Raw genomic sequence first — 13,719 nt, forward strand, 5'->3', positions numbered from 1 at the left:
CAGGACGGGAGACACGGCTGTCACCACGGAGCCCGCCAGCGCTAACACGGCGGCGACCGCCGCTTCGCGGGCCGGGGGCGCTGGGGACCAGCCAACCTCGCTGCCCCCGCCCCCGCCGAGGATGCCGCGCAGGAAGGTGAGTGCGGCCGGGGAACTGGGGAGGCGCCCGGCGGGGGAACCGGCGAACTCGGGCCGCAGCTTTTCCCCCTTCCCCACCCCCTCCGCTACCTCTCACGGGCACAAAACCGAGGGGAAAATAGCGGCCTTCAGCCCCCAGCGCCCGCCTCGCTCGCTCCCTCAGTGGCTCCCGCACGGGAACGCTGGGCGCTGATTGGCCGTCTTGCTCGTCACTCATCGCCCCCAACGGTTACCCTTTCCCCTCCCCCGCGCCTGCAGCGCGGTCCGCCTCTTGGCTTTTCCGATTGGGCAGGCAGTTGGAGAGTTGGTCACGTATTGGCCGGAGTGCCTTGCCGGGCTTGTCGCTGATTGGCTTCTGCAGCTGCCCATCTACGCCCCCAACGGTCACCTCCCCGCGCGTGCCTTGTTTCTCCCTCTCTCCCTTCCCCCATCCCACTCCGCCCCCCTCCCCGCGTTGATGTTTCTGTGGGAGCGAGGCTTGCACTGATAGGCTGGCGGCTGCCGTCAGTCACGCCCGGCGGCCACGCCTTTTTGCTTTCCAAGCTGACATTGGCGGGCTCTCCCTTTCGGCCACTCCCACGCGTGTTGTGATTGGCCGGGACCGGCGAGTCTCCGCTGGGCGCAAAACAAAGCGGCGCGGGGGCCGCGCTCGCGCCACCGTGCGCGCGGGGCCTCGGCAGCCGCCCCCGCCCTTCTCCTCAGGCGGGCGGCGGGACCGGCCTCGGCCTCGTCACCGTCCCCTCAGGGCCGGCGGCCGCTCGGGGTACCTCCGTCCGCACTCCGCGGACCCGGCTGCCCTGACCAGACCTATCGACGCCCCCACACCCTGGCTGTCCAGTCAGGGCTGCCGGGCAGGGGAGGGATCTTCGGAAGCCTGGTGGCTACCCGCCAAGTCCTGAGGCCTGCCTCCCTCAGAGAGCCGCCCAGTCCACTGTGTGGTGCAGGGGGCCGCTCTGGTGGTCCGAGACGAGGTGAATACAACTGCATTCGCAGCCTCTTTTGGCCCAGCCTCTTTGCTGAGTGCTTTCATTTTCTCTGCCTTGCTTCCACCACGGAGTCGTGACGCTGCCCTGAATTGCTGAGTGGTGAAGAGTCAGTTTGGCCGTTGCTGGAGCCCATCTGTTTTCTCCACCACCTGCTCCCGTGGTGCCTTGTGCTCTGCTGGGCTGCCTCTGCTGTTTTGAACAGGCAGACGGTGTGGGAGTGCTGTTGGCTTGGCAGGGTGAACCGAGAACAGTCAGCTCAAAGCATATCCTGTCCACCCTTGAAACTTCATTTACCTTTTGCTTTAAATAAAATCGGGTGCTACTGTGATCTTTCTTAGTGGATCAGTTTGCAGAAACTTTTTATTATTGAAGGCACTGACACTCTATATTTATTAAACTAAAATATTTTCTCCAGAGTAATACACTTGACACTTATTAGTTTGTATATGTCATTGTGTCAGCTTGAATTTATCTATCTAGCATCAAATATTTTTATAGTATAAATACAATATGCAAGTTTAAGTGCTCCTGTGCTAATGTCTGGGTCTGTGGTGTTGCAGAGGAATGCGGGCAGTAGCTCAGATGGAACAGAAGACTCTGATTTCTCTACTGATCCTGAGCATACAGACAGCTCTGAAAGCGATGGCACATCGCGGCGATCCGCCCGAGTGACCCGTTCCTCAGCCAGACTCAGTCAAAGCTCTCAAGGTAAATGCTTTATTTTCTTAAACAAGGAAAAGAAAAGCAGCCTCTTAAGCAACAAGAGGCTCAATGTACTCCATATTCCTGACCTTTAGAACTTAAATGTGTGGAGTTTATATGTAAATAAAAATATTTAACTTTTTCATTGGCTATTAATGTACCACAGCAAAAAGCAGTGTTTATGAGTGCATATGGCACAAATGAGGTAATATAATCTAAAGATTACACTGGTGGTGGAAGTAAAAACACAAGTATCCTCTGTTCAAAAAGTAAAGCTGTCTGCTTGTTAAAGGAAGTGGGAACCAAACTCCATGATTCTGCTGCCAGCTTTGCCTCATTCTTCTGAGAACTCTAAGAATTTGCTTTCCATCTAGTCAGTTATATTGGTACCGGAGCCAAGTTAGAGAGAGGGTGTTTAGGGGTGAAAGCTGTTTTTGTTTGCTTTGTTTTGTTTGTTTGGGGTTTTCTGTACTGCAAGGGAAGACGTATTTTCATGACTTGCTGACGCTGACCCTACTCTGCAATAAATGTAATCAACATATTGCCAGTTATTTGGTATGCTTCTGCTTTGGCATCCAGATTGTAAGAGGAAACATTGAATGTGTCCACCTCCTCATTTTTAGTGTTAGTGTAGCCGTTTCTTGGCTGTTAGTTAATAAGCTGCCATCTGGCATCAAGGGGAGGAAATGACAGTAGATAATAACTTCTCTCCATTGCTCCATGTATACACTTTGATAAAGAATCTGCTTTGTGACAAATTTTATTGCAGGTAAGAAATATACGTGCAAGACCATCTGGTAATTAGGTCTTAAGAACAAGAGCAAAGGTGGTTTGGATGTGTATGGGATGCCTGTGATATTCCTAGGTTATGAAAGCATTATTTTAATGCAAAATAATTGTTTTATAGTCTTTTGAGCAGTATAGGATCTCAAAACCACACATAGGGTCCCAAATATAGCTCCAGACCAGAAGCAGTCTTGCTTTTCCCAAGGGTTGTCTAAACACTGATAGTTCTTATCTAAACTAATGGTTCTTTAGCTTTCCAAATAGGAGCTGGTTTGTAATTACTAGTTAATTAAGTAATTAAGTCCAGAGAAAGCTGATCTAATTCCAGATTCCTCAGTGTTGGTAAAAGTGTCAAAAGATTTAAGCTTAGAAGAACAGAGCATATCTTAGTGATGACATGCAGCGGTGAGCGGTAGGACAGAGCTCTGTGTTGATACCCAGCTATGAGATGTTGGTATTACAGACTTCAGAGCATGTGTGAGGCAAGTCTCTGACTTAGAGTGGTTATTGTGGGTGTAATTATGGTGTTTCTATGGAATTAGATTCCAGCCCAGTTCGTAATCCGCCATCGTTTGGAGCAGAAGAGCCTGTCTATTCTACGAGGAGGGTGACCCGCAGCCAACAGCAGCCTACTCCTGTGACTCCAAAGAAATACCCGCTCCGGCAGACTCGCTCATCTGGGTCAGAGACTGAGCAAGTGGTTGACTTTTCTGATAGAGGTACGTGAGGTGCGGTGAGGTGTTGAAAGTTTGCAAAATGCTGTTGGAAAGAGTATGTGACTCCATTCTCTGAGGGAACAGTATAATATCCTGAGGATAGAGGGTTTGAGACAGCTGTCCGGAGTTGCTTTACATATTTTTTTGAAAGCTTTCTTTCAGGCAGATTTGTAACATCTTGATCCTTATTCAGACACTAAAAATGCAGCGGATCACGATGAGTCTCCACCTCGTACCCCCACCGGGAATGCCCCTTCCTCAGAGTCTGATATTGATATCTCCAGTCCAAATGTATCCCATGATGAGAGCATTGCCAAGGACATGTCCATGAAGGATTCTGGAAGTGACCTGTCTCACCGCCCTAAGCGCCGCCGCTTCCATGAAAGCTACAATTTCAACATGAAATGTCCCACTCCTGGTTGTAACTCTTTAGGTAATTTCAGCTCCAGGATTAAACTGTTGGTTTTTGCCTTCCTGCTGTGATATTCAAAGTCCCGCTCAGTTGAGTTATACATCCTAACAATATGCACTTAATTAGGATCAGAAGTAATATTGAGAAGTGGGTATAGAGAAGGGATATGAAGTATATCTGCAGGTATATTCTTCCTGGAGGTGTTTTCTGTCTAGGAATGTTTGGGGGATGATAGAGTAAAGAACAAGTTAAGAGTATGAGCACAGGTGTGGGAGGAAAATGCAGAGTCTTGCAAGTAGGGTACTGGTCTCTGCCAGAAGCAGGTTTTCAGAAACAAATTACTGCAGACCTCTAGTATACCTGGCTGCTTGCATGGAATGCAGCTTTTCAGTTAGCGTGAAAAAGATTTTCTTTCTTTGTTCTTAAAGCTTGTGCCATGAACCATGAAGTATGCTCCTTCTATCACACTGGTAATAAACTGAGCATGCTCCTTGAGAAGCTCATATGAGGTATCTGCCCATCTAGGATACTTTTTAAACCTCTTTATGATCATATGTTAAAAGTGGGGTTTTTTTCTGATCCTTTGCAGGACACCTAACTGGAAAACATGAGCGACACTTCTCCATATCGGGATGCCCGCTATATCATAATCTCTCAGCAGATGAGTGCAAGGTAAATGAGTCTTCTGTTTTATCTTCCTTATGTTTTTTTGGAACACAATGCCAAGACCTGTCATTTGTGAACAGAAAATAGAGTTAACATGTTTCAGCTGATGTCTTTAGCTGTAAGACAGCAGCATTTGTGTGTCAAATCATCTGTGAATTACGGTTCAGAAAATTCACCTAAACGAGAAATGGAAAAGATTAAGGCTTTGATAGTAGTTTGCTGTAGCATTGACAGATGAGTTTTGGCTTCCAGGTGCGAGCACAGAGCCGGGATAAGCAGATTGAGGAGAGAATGCTGGCCCATCGGCAGGATGACAATAACAGGCACGCCACCAGACACCAGGTAGGCAATCTGCACATAATGGAGTGGCTGCTCAGTTAAAAGTGGAAAAACCTCAGCTTGTGGTTTCCAGCAACAATGACTTAAACTTGATCTCCCTTCTTCACTTCTCGGATAAGCTATTGTGCTGAGTCCTGACACTCCCCATTTGTCATGTCCAGTTTGTTCCAGCAAGGGCAATTCATTGTATCCTTTAAACGAGAGACTGGAGCAGCTAGTGAGAGCAGAGAGGTGGCATTGGCCAGTAATACTACAAAGGAGGCTGGAGCTGTTCTCAGGATGATCTCTGCTGCATGCTTTGATGTGTAGGACAAGAGAATTCCTGCAGAACTGTAAACTACAATTTTACTCTGACTAAATAGAAAAGAATAAAACCAGGGGAATTACATTTTTCAGTTCATGAGTCTTGGACTTGACTCAAGATGACTTAATGAGTCGGCTCGGAGCTTGTCCACATGATTAAGCAGTGCATAAGGACTGCACCCTGTCTTGTGAACTGAGGTACACTGGCAAAGGCAAGCTGCGGTAGGAAGAAAAACTTCCTATTTTACATACCTGTGTTGTACCTGCAGTGCCCTCTTATTAGCACAGGATTTGGTTCAGAGGCAACAAACGTCATAAAATGAAAGCCAGGACAGAGGTCCTTTAGGGTGGGAAGGTGAAGGAAAATGTTTGAAGTGGATGAAGCCTAGCGAAGGTTTCCACCTCTGGTTTCTTTCAGGCACCAACAGAGAGACAGCTGCGATACAAAGAGAAAGTAGCTGAGCTCAGGAAGAAGAGGAACTCAGGACTAAGCAAGGAGCAAAAAGAAAAATACATGGTAAAAGCAGTAATTTTATTCTTTCATTCCCTCCTGTCTGGAATGAGACCACTAAGCGGGAGTTTGGCTTTCCCAGTCATCCTGCAACGTTCTCAGCTAAAAAAGCTGCAAGATCCAACAGCTTAGTAGCAGCAAGGCAGCAAAACCTCCAATTATTTTATTGTTCTAGGAGCACAGACAAACCTATGGCAATACTAGGGAACCTCTACTTGAAAACCTGACGAGCGAATACGACCTTGAGCTTTTCCGAAGAGCGCAAGCACGGGCATCTGAGGACCTGGTGAGACTTCTAACTCATGATATATCTCATAGCAAATGTCTTTGTTAGAAACGTGAATGCTTTCTGGGTTTTGTTGTATTTGTTGTACTTGTGCAGGTAGAATCAGAGTTTGTAAGAAGAGCAGCTACAGCCCAGCCAAGTCAGCAACCTTACACTAGGGATAACGTTTAAGTGCGAGTCATTCGGAGGGTTTGCTGAAAGTACAGCTGGAGCTAAGCATTTGCGGTCATGAATGCTGCAGTGCCTGCAAGAGGAATAATCAGTAACAGTCCCATTTAATAGGTGTTTGTTTTCAGTGAAAGAATGGACAGCTTCGCTTGCTGAAAGAATGGCTAAGGAGTGACGATAGCAAAATACAAAAGTCATCTTGACGGTAGCTGGTGACTGTGGAATGGAGTTCAAAACCTTGTATTGCTGAGGCTTCTGTAGGTGCTTTCCAAAGCTACCTTCCATCTCCAGAGATGAACCGAAAGATACTTTGATGCTTACCAGTGGTGATTGCATCTGGGATATCTGAGGCAGAGCATTAGGCTGTATCCTCTCCCTACAGATTAGGAAAGAAGCATGAAGTGGCAAGGAGCTTACATTGCTTTCATGACAGAAGGAGTATAATCCTAGTGTTAGCATGCTGCTGAGTGCTGATTCACAAGACATTTCCTGGTGAAAGGAACAGTCAGTAACTGTCCTGCTTGTGGACAGGGCTCAGACTGAGTTTGATTAGGGAGAGGTCTGTGGGAGGGGTCATTAGATGTGGTTGTACTGAAAGGTGAATTTAGAAGACTTGAAGTAAATTATTTCCTTGAGGGAAATAAATAGGGCCTTCTTCCACGCTACCTACTTTTAAATTTTTTTAAAAATAATAATCCATTTCTTTCATTCACAGGAAAAGTTGCGGCTCCAGGGCCAGATCACAGAAGGCAGCAATATGATTAAAACAATTGCTTTTGGCCGTTATGAGCTGGACACCTGGTATCATTCTCCCTACCCAGAGGAGTATGCTCGTCTGGGACGTCTCTACATGTGCGAGTTCTGTCTCAAATATATGAAGAGTCAGACAATACTGCGCAGACACATGGTAAGAGCTAGGGCAGAGCTGATTCCTGAGCTTTAAATCTGATGTCAGCATGTAAACGTTTTAAACATTACTGTTGTTAGCTCAGTTGCTCACTTTAGGAGGTGAGAAGACTGCATGTTTCCTGGTATATCCAGTAGCTGTTGTAACCTTTTCCGCCCTTAAAACAGTAGTGTCATCCTAACTTTGTTTTCCTGTCATAGGCAAAATGTGTTTGGAAACATCCACCGGGTGATGAAATCTACCGCAAAGGCTCCATCTCGGTGTTTGAAGTGGATGGGAAAAAGAACAAGGTAACTAACTGTGATCATTAGGCCAGTCTTGAGTGTGGAGTCTGTCTTTCAAATGTGCTGGGCACTGCTGTTGCTGCAGAGAAACAGGATGCAAATGGCTCTTTCTCCCTCTAACTGCAGAAAGGCTACTAGAGCCTGATCTGTCCATTCTTGCAGTTCTGGCAGTAGTCTTGTCTGCATTTTCTTTGTGATTATTCCTCAGCTCTGTTGCGCTCCAGCAGTTCTGTCTGTTGTCTGATACTGTGCTGGATCAGCAGCTTTTGGAGATGTGTGTCAAAATCCCTTTCTGAAAGTTAGTGGGGAGATTCTGTGCTTGGCCTCAGTAGATTGCTACTGAGGCGCATCTCCCATTCACTGTGAATACTCAGTCAAATTTGGATTAGAGTGGGAAGCAGCCTAATGTTATTGAGGGTGACCTCCTTAACCCTGAATTGAAGAGTAGAACATGAATCTGCAACCACGGGTTCAGTGCTAGGTAGTAGTACCATGCCTGTGCCCTGTCTCTGGTTGTGTCCGGTCTTGAAGGCTTCAGAGGAAAGAACAAAGAAACAAATTCAAAAGCTAAATTTTGCACTGCCGGAAGTTGGGAGGAGTCTTTTCTAGTTAACAGAGATAACCTTGAAGCATGGGATTAATACAATACAGCGCAAGCAAGCAGAGATCCAACCTTCTGCTCCCCTTCACTGAGGATGTTTTGGGCATTCGGAGATTGATATCGCAAATGCCAATTCCCACCCTTAGGAAGCTAGGCTTATCAAGCTTCATCACAAATGGAATTGTTTCCTGACCCAGCTGCTCTGTTTGAAAGACTGTACGTCATTTCTCAAATGATTCAGAACTTTCTTGTCATTTCCCATGTATGCCTGTTTTTGTCCACTCTTGGAATGTTCCACTGCAATAAACAGGTGTATCCTATTCTCCTTTTGCTTTTAGATCTACTGTCAAAACCTGTGTCTGCTGGCAAAGCTTTTCTTGGACCATAAAACACTGTATTATGATGTTGAACCCTTCCTCTTCTATGTCATGACAGAAGCTGACAACACTGGCTGTCACCTGATAGGATATTTCTCCAAGGTTAGTTGAAAATACATACGTACACATTACTGCCTCACGAGAATGAGATTTAGGACACCAATGATCAGTACTGAATCTCCCTTCCGAGTTTTTGCGGTCTCGGGATTTGTTGCTTTTAGGAATAGATAAAGTTTCAAACCTGATCTGCTTGAACTGTTCTTACTGTTTGCTGCAGGGGTTGCAGGTGCTTTGCTGTAGCATCTTTCCTCATTACTAGCAAAAAACCAAATTATCTCAAATGTTGCTAGGAAGCATGGTGGTGTCTTAAATGTAGGCAAAAGTAGTGATAAAGAAAATATAAAGAAATGTAGAGAAAAATAAGTTAAAATAAGTATTAGTGACCTTTTTTTTTTTTTTAATAAAGTACTTGAAGGAATAAAAATTCTTAGGTGGAGAAGCTGAGACATAAGTAACTTAAGCAGATCCCACAAGTAAGTCACTGGCCAAGCTTGGAGTAGGAGCCAGTTTTCTCAACTGTTTGCTCAGACACATTGCCTACCTAAAAAATAGCCAATCTGTTTGTTTAATCTTTGCTGCACATTAGTGAAATACATTTCCTGGTTGTTCTTACTTCAATACAGAAAAAGTGATTACCTTTCTGGACATAGTGATATCATGCAATGCAGTTGTCAGTTTAGATATTTCAGTCAGTGAAATTCTATAGGTAGGAAGAATACTGTCCCAAATAAAGTGCAGGAAACTATATTCCTTAAATCCCCTGAGTCAAAACTGAATAAATATCTAAAAAAAATGCTCTAAAGGAAAAATTTGCATTGATCTGAGGATAAGTGTGTCTGAGTCTCTTCTTTGTCTGAACATTTCAATATACACCATGTGCTTATAATGCTGCTGTTATGTCCCTTTCTTGTTGCATGTAAACCTGGTAGATGACAGAGGTGGTAGCGAGAGTGTTACTGGCTCCTTCTCAGGTACAACTCCATGGCCAGCGATGCTAGGCTTAAAATTGTGCACCAAACACCCAATTTAATGGCTAATAAAGTAAGACACTAAACCAGGTTGGTAGCTGAAGGATGATCATGTTGTTTGTTGTTAGGCAGGTTTTTCTACTGTTGCTCCTTTCACCTTGTATTGTATCAGTTGCACAGGCTTGTTCAGTCTGTTGGGATTACGATGTACCCATTGTTTGTACAGATCTAGACCTGCTAATCTATCCTCTCTGTTCTTGTTTTTAGGAGAAGAATTCTTTTCTCAACTACAATGTTTCTTGTATCCTGACAATGCCTCAATATATGAGGCAAGGTTATGGCAAAATGCTCATTGACTTCAGTAAGTAGAGAGAGAAATTCTGGAAACATATTCTGTCCAACATGACAATTTCACTAAGAAATCTGACATATCTATGGTGGTGGTTGAGCAGTTTGCATTATAGCAGATTTCTGCATGTGCTAAAGAGGGTAACAGTCAGGAGAGAGCGGTTTAGGAAGGATAAATAGGTTTTCTTTCCTTTACAGGCTATTTGCTTTCTAAAGTAGAAGAAAAAGTTGGCTCTCCGGAACGCCCTCTGTCTGATTTAGGTCTCATCAGCTACCGTAGTTACTGGAAGGAAGTTCTCCTTCGTTACCTGCATAATTTCCAAGGAAAAGAGATCTCTATAAAAGGTATGTTTTCAAGCTAAATAAGCTTGTAGTGAATTGGTTCAGGAACATACCTATGCATCTCACTCATTTTCCTCAAATATGAGGCAGGTCATGCTTGACTCATTCGTATAGGTGTTTGTGTAGCAGCACAGTTAGGAGAATATTCCTGTAGTTGGGTATGGCTCCTTTCCAGTCCTGCCACCATTAAAGATAAGACAGCTCACAGAGTTTTGAAAGTATGCAATGGCTTCTTTTAAAAAATACATTTTTTTAAACAGATTCAGCAAAGAACTTTATCCATCTGTAGATTAGAATGTTAATTTTAAAAAGAAAAATGGCTCCACTGAGAGGCTTTCAGATGCTTTGGAAAAATACTGATACTATTTGGACTTCTTTTAATAGCATTTTTTATGTTTATGGTACCTAGGAGTATGCAGCATTTCATAGAGATATCAAAGTAGTTCTGAAGAAGCGGCTATGTCTTCTCTCAGAGGATTACACCTTATTAACTTGGATCCTAAAATTAGTATCACTAGGTCATTGATATCTAGGCTGGCTTTCAGTTTTTGGGTGAGCCGGGCTGTTTCTGTACAGCTCTGCGTGGCTTGCATCCATAGCCTGTGGTTCTTCAACCTACTTGCAATCAATCAGCCCTCAGGAACGAAATGAGCAAAGGCAAGTTGTATAGCAGTGCTACAGGTAACCAGGGTGGTGAAAGGGTGCGAGTCATGCAGCAACAGTAGTGCTGCATGTCCTGCATGTCCCGCCTTTAATATCTGCAAGGCATTTTGTGTATATCACTTCAAAAGGAGTTGCATGAAAGTTGTAGTTGAAAACTAACAATTATAGGCTATTGAGGAGGAATTTGTTGCTATTCTGACGTAAACTGATACCGATTTGCAGAAATCAGCCAGGAGACTGCAGTAAACCCTGTCGACATTGTTAGCACATTGCAGGCACTTCAGATGCTCAAGTACTGGAAGGGAAAACACCTGGTCCTAAAAAGACAGGTAAGATTTGTGATGGCTATTTCTGCATTTTTGTTTCCGTATATTTAGCTGCTAGATTCATATGAACTTGCTGAAATCAGTATTGCCTTGCATTGTGCTGGGTTTTTCAGCCTTTTGATTCTAGTGGGGGAGCACTGTAATTTTCAGATGCAGTAGCTGATAAAATACAACATGGGCATCCAACCTGATTCTTCAGTAGTGTAGAAATATGCTGTATTGACCTTCTTTTTCTGATGCGTGGAATAACGTTGCTCATGGTAAGCGGCTTTTTAGGGGAGCAATGGACCAACATTCCCATCATGCTCCTCATCATGCCTGCCCTTTATTGGGCAAATGGATGACACAGAAGTGAACTGAATTAATGGAATCCTGAATCAGTCCTGTTTGTACCCTTGTAGATATAAGACAAGTGGTTTATAAATCCCCACATGTGACAGCTTCTCTCTTTTGTTTTCCCCTCCCCGAGACTTCACTTTGTAGCTAAAAGTAGCCTTATTGGTGTGATTGAAAGGGCTTCTAGAAAGCACTGTGGAGGAAATGTTATTTTTGTCACACTAAGCAGTTAGTAGGCTAGTCATCTTCAGATTTGTGGACTTAGATGTGTGGTGTTGTACCATGGATAATTCTCCGTCATGGATCATTTGTTTTAACCTGCCCTTTCATGCTCTTTTCCTTAGGATCTGATTGATGAATGGATAGCCAAAGAGGCAAAAAGATCCAACAGCAATAAGATAATGGATCCCAGCTGTTTGAAATGGACCCCTCCTAAGGGAACTTAACTGTCTTATCACTCCTGAAGCCAGTGAACCCCAGCAGTAGGAAGTACCCTAGGGATCTCTGTTGTATCTGTTGCTGTTGTGATTGGCTGGTACAGTACCCTCCTGAAAGATCAGTTCCCCTTGGTACTGTTCTGGCCCAGATCTTTTGTGCACACCACAGACGCTAGTTCTGAGGAACTTTATGTTTCGGCCTCAATGAGGTTGCAAGGATTGGATCTGTATAGGACCCAAACGAAGCTCCTAGCAGCACTGGCCCAAGGAGTTCTGATATCTGGTACTGTACCTGTCCAGTCACTGGTCTTATCCTCATGTTCTTATTCCGATGAGGTTGTGTTGTGTCCTATAATCTGGTTGTTTCTTCCTTCAGGTTCCTTGCGTTCTAAGTAATGGAGATAACTTCTGTGGCTTTTGAACAAGGTCTAATAATGCTTGTTTGGGGAAAGTCTGGTTTTCCAACAAGCTGCAGTTACACTGACTTCAGCATTTTTAACTAGTCCTCTCTGATGGACTGTTCCATTCCATGTATCAAATAGTTTTAGTAAGGTAACATGCCACCTCTTTCAGCAGTGTTTTCCATATAATATAGCAGGTCTTCACATAGTTAATATTGTACAGTCAGAAGCTTGCATATCTTGTAACTGAGTGGTGTGATTGTTAGTGTTACCCTGGAGGAGTCAAGGCTAAGTGTGTGAGAACATCAAGGTCTGAGATGTTTCACAGAGTTGCTCCTGGTACATGCTCCTGGAGCTACTACAGTACCACGTCTGTTGGAGAGACCTCTTTGATTATAAGTTACTGGTTTTTCCTGTTTATTGCTTGGAGTTAGTGGGTTCCTTTTACACAGAAACAGCCCGTTCAGTGTATTTCACTGGAGTTATTTTTCCCAGAGCAGTCTTCCTTGAATTGTAGGTCTCTCTGTATTGCAGAGGATTTTTTTCCTCTAGACTGAAGAAACAAAAACTTTAGACAGATTTTTGCTAGCCTTGTCCAAACAGCCACAGAAACTCTACAATGCAAATATCGTCAGTTGTTGGATTGCCTACAGTGTACGTTCTGTGCATCAGTGGCAGCTCCAGTTAGCTGTGTGGATGGTTTGCTTCTCTGACAGTGCATTCTTGTTTGTCTTTGTAAAACAAAAAAGCTTTTACTTCCTCTCTCCCATCAGCACCACCACAAGAAACTGTCGTACAATGGCTTTCAAGTATAACCACTGTCCTTGTGCCACAAGTTTCCTGTATGGCTCCAGTGTGATTAAATGGGGAGGACAATCTTGGGGTAGATGATGGCAGCATCATATAGTGCCGATTTCATTTAAACCATCCAATGCCTCCATATTGAATGGTGTCTGAAATGAAGCACTTGCAATGTACCAGTAGGTAGGAGCCGTTTCCTGGTAACCACTGACCCATCCTAGTGTGGAAAAGTTCTCTATTGCTCTTCTGATGGTTGTCTGCCTTTCTCTGCCTCCTTAAAAAAAGAAAAAGAAAAAAGATCATCAGTACATGGTGTATACCTTGTGGGCATTACTGAATTTTGCTGTCTCATGCCCTTTGCTCCTGTATTGTAACTAACTACAGATACTCATGAAACTATCCAACAAAGTAGATCTCTTGTGGAGTAGGGAAGAAGGCCATTCTTGTGCAGAAGCTAAACCCTGTTCCCATGATGTGGTAGAATGTGCTATTCTTGTATCTACTTCTCAATAAAGCATGTTCTCTGCTCAAGTTTATGCCTTCTTTTTATTTTTTTCAGTCAGATGCTATTCTGCATCTCCAGTTAAGTGAAGCTGCTGCTTTATGTTGCAGGGGACTAATTTTGAACCCGTCTTTGTGCCTGGTGTATTAAGGATTGTGACTAGAGTGGCCTTTAGGTTGAACCTTTTGGAAATAGCCTGTATTGTGTGTTCACTCTAGAGCTTACTGTGCACAGGAGGCTACCATGAGGAATATATGGATGTTGCCAGATACTGGCAACTTAAGGATGTCATGCAAAACTGGGATAGCATCTGTCAACCTGAAGTTCATTGAAAAAGGAAGGAGTTATCCTAA

The 13,719-nt window shown here is 44.1% G+C and overlaps 1 protein-coding gene across 1 annotated transcript; it reads left to right on the top strand.

Annotated features, from left to right (window-relative positions):
• The first annotated feature begins 3 nt into the window (after positions 1-3).
• On the top strand, positions 4-13,386 carry KAT7 (lysine acetyltransferase 7). Its single transcript, XM_072885719.1, has 15 exons — positions 4-136; positions 1,685-1,832; positions 3,155-3,331; positions 3,522-3,761; positions 4,330-4,412; positions 4,659-4,748; positions 5,467-5,565; positions 5,735-5,845; positions 6,729-6,920; positions 7,121-7,210; positions 8,144-8,284; positions 9,478-9,571; positions 9,757-9,903; positions 10,786-10,892; positions 11,570-13,386. Exons 1-15 carry the CDS (start codon positions 122-124, stop codon positions 11,669-11,671), a joined length of 1,836 nt encoding a protein of 611 aa, XP_072741820.1. The 5' UTR covers positions 4-121; the 3' UTR covers positions 11,672-13,386.
• The last annotated feature ends 333 nt before the right edge of the window (positions 13,387-13,719 follow it).

Source organism: Ciconia boyciana, chromosome 22, assembly GCF_034638445.1.
Source record: "Ciconia boyciana chromosome 22, ASM3463844v1, whole genome shotgun sequence".
NCBI classification, from domain to species: domain Eukaryota; kingdom Metazoa; phylum Chordata; class Aves; order Ciconiiformes; family Ciconiidae; genus Ciconia; species Ciconia boyciana.

Excerpts from the sequence above, each read along its gene's own strand:
- KAT7 (XM_072885719.1), top strand. Across the intron at positions 3,762-4,329 it reads TCCTGGTTGTAACTCTTTAG|GACACCTAACTGGAAAACAT; the intron begins GTAATTTCAGCT and ends GATCCTTTGCAG. Across the intron at positions 4,413-4,658 it reads TCTCAGCAGATGAGTGCAAG|GTGCGAGCACAGAGCCGGGA; the intron begins GTAAATGAGTCT and ends TTTGGCTTCCAG.